The 2,875-nt window shown below is 43.4% G+C and overlaps 1 protein-coding gene across 1 annotated transcript in view; it reads right to left on the reverse strand.

Annotated features, from left to right (window-relative positions):
* The window catches only part of LOC132980923 (interleukin-1 receptor accessory protein-like), a 31,770-nt gene extending 30,201 nt beyond the window's left edge, over nt 1–1,569 (reverse strand). Inside the window, exon 1 of the mRNA XM_061047303.1 lies at nt 835–1,569. Coding sequence (XP_060903286.1) covers nt 835–836 — 2 coding nt within the window. The 5' untranslated portion in view covers nt 837–1,569. The remainder of the gene's footprint in view (nt 1–834) is intronic.
* Between the last annotated feature and the right edge of the window lie 1,306 nt (nt 1,570–2,875).

The following is a 2,875-nucleotide window of genomic DNA, read 5'->3' on the forward strand; positions in this document are numbered from 1 at the left end:
ACACACTGTCTCTGTCCAGTATTCATCCACTGAACTGCAGATGTCTGACTCTGACTCTGATGAGGATGAGGATGATGAAGAGGCAGGTGGACTGCAGTGCTTTCTGCTGATCACTGCAGAGTCCCCAAACTGATCTGATTGACGATAATCTGATTATGAGGCCGGATCGATGGAGAACACTGACGCTGCTAACTGACACACTGAGAGCAGACAAAACGTGTCATTTCAAATCTTAATCTCCTGAATATATCTGAAGAAGACTTTTACAAAGTACACACACACACACACATTGAATCATAACGGTCCTCTGGTGGAGTCGGCTCTGAAAATATTCACTAGTCAACACTTTATCTTCACAAATGTCAACTTTCATAACGAGACGGCGAGCTGTGTCTGGGCTCGTTCTGAGTGTAAAAAGTGACTCATGCGTTGAGTAAAAGGATGTTGGTGAAATATTTGTTTTCCGAAATGTAGCTCTCATGACAATGATTCATGGCAACGTGTCATTTTACTCTCAGTTTGTACGTTGAGGGTAGAATCTCCGAAAATCAATAAATTGATACATTTTCAAACGACTATCCGCATCGAGGACTCTCGTGACGAGTTTACGGGCAAACGCGTGGGAGATGTGGGGGGTAATAAAGTGGAGATGTTCAGTGAAAGTGGAGATTCAGTGGAGCTATCACTCAAAGAGACTGACTCTGAATGAAAACACAGAACTGCATTTCATTCCTAAGAAATTCATTTCACTTCCAGAACAAAGCAGCTCCGTACCAGACTCCATAGAGAAAATAGAGGATTAAGAGAAGCGAGCAGAGCAGGAGGTTTACTCACATTGACAGCAGGTCGGGCAGGTCTGCTCGGTGTCAGTCCGGGACCGGGAGAGACCGGGGTGGGATGGACCGCTCTGGGTTGCAGATGTGATCTGTGTCCCGGTTGGCGGGCGGAGCTGATCCGGGAAAGGGGCGGGGCAGCACAAGGACCCCGCCGGACGGGGCTGTGGGGGTATCCCGGGTTTGTCTGTGTTTACTGTGTGAGGTGAGAGAGAGTCCTGCAGCTCTCACACACACACACACACACACACACACACACACACACACACACACACACACACACACACACACACCCTCGGCACCGGGAGCAGCGGGGCTCTGATGATTAACGGCCCGGTGTCAGGGCTCGATCACGGCTGTAAATCTCCAGGACTAACGGCTGCGGTGCACCGAGGTCGGTCCCTGCAGGTCCGGGAAGTCTTCCAAGTGAGCGCGAGGAGGCTGTCCGGTTAATTAACGAGTCAGGATTAAATTATAATTAATTTATGTAAAGTTAAGAGAGAGAGCTGCAATTAAGCGCTAAAAGAACCAAAACAGAGACGTGAGACAGGCAGACAGACTGGCTGAAGCTTAAACAGACTGTCAGAAGTTCAGATAGACTTTGTGACGTCACAGATCTGCGTTTAAATAGAAGAAACGTTAAAAAATAAAACTTGAAGCAGTAGTGAGCGGTGTGTGTGTTAATGTGTGTTTGTGTGTTTAAGTAGGAAGTGGAGGCTGACTGTATTCCGGTAGTCGCTCCTCCTCCTCCTCCTCCTCTCATGTTGCGACATCGATCAGTGTGATTTCCCTACAGCACGCGCCCTTTGATCACTGTCTGATCACTGAGGACACACACACACACACACACACTAACAAGCACACACACACACACACACACACACACACACACACACACACACTCACACACACACACACACACACACACACACACACACACACACACACACACACACACACACACACACACACACACACACACACGCACACACTGATGCTGCAGTCGTTTGACATCAAAACCTTTTTCCTGGTGTGGTGTCTCCCCCTGGTGGTGTCAGGCTGTAAGTACAGCAGAGGCTCACTCAGGGTTTCCAGATGTTTCCTGTTCAGTGAATCAGCTGATGATAAATCATGAACTCTTTGTTCAGGATGAAACACTCCGACTGGTTTTCTCTGTATTGATTCAGTTCAGATTAAAACTCAGATTATTTTTAAACTCACATTAAAAAAGAAAATGTTCTGTAAAAAGAAGTGATGGAGGGATGGAGGTAAAGGTGGAGGGATCAATCAATCAATTTTTATTTGTATAGCGTCAACTCATAACAAGTGTTATCTCAAGACACTTTACAAAAAGCAGGTAAAAGACCTTACTCATTGTTATGTTACAAAAAGCAGGTAAAAGACCTTACTCATTGTTATGTTACAAAAAGCAGGTAAAAGACCTTACTCATTGTTAGGTTACAAAAAGCAGGTAAAAGACCTTACTTGTTGTTATGTTACATAAAGCAGGTAAAAGACCTTACTTATTGTTATGTTACAAAAAGCAGGTAAAAGACCTTACTCGTTATGTTACAAAAAGCAGGTAAAAGACCTTACTCGTTGTTATGTTACAAAAAGCAGGTAAAAGACCTTACTCGTTGTTATGTTACAAAAAGCAGGTAAAAGACCTTACTTGTTGTTATGTTACAAAAGAGCAGGTAAAAGACCTTACTCATTGTTATGTTACAAAAAGCAGGTAAAAGACCTTACTCATTGTTATGTTACAAAAAGCAGGTAAAAGACCTTACTCATTGTTATGTTACAAAAAGCAGGTAAAAGACCTTACTTGTTGTTATGTTACAAAAGAGCAGGTAAAAGACCTTACTCATTGTTATGTTACAAAAAGCAGGTAAAAGACCTTACTCATTGTTATGTTACAAAAAGCAGGTAAAAGACCTTACCCATTGTTATGTTACAAAAAGCAGGTAAAAGACCTTACTCATTGTTATGTTACAAAAAGCAGGTAAAAGACCTTACTTGTTGTTATGTTACAAAAGAGCAGG

Source organism: Labrus mixtus, chromosome 9 (genome assembly GCF_963584025.1).
Source record: "Labrus mixtus chromosome 9, fLabMix1.1, whole genome shotgun sequence".
Classification (NCBI taxonomy): domain Eukaryota; kingdom Metazoa; phylum Chordata; class Actinopteri; order Labriformes; family Labridae; genus Labrus; species Labrus mixtus.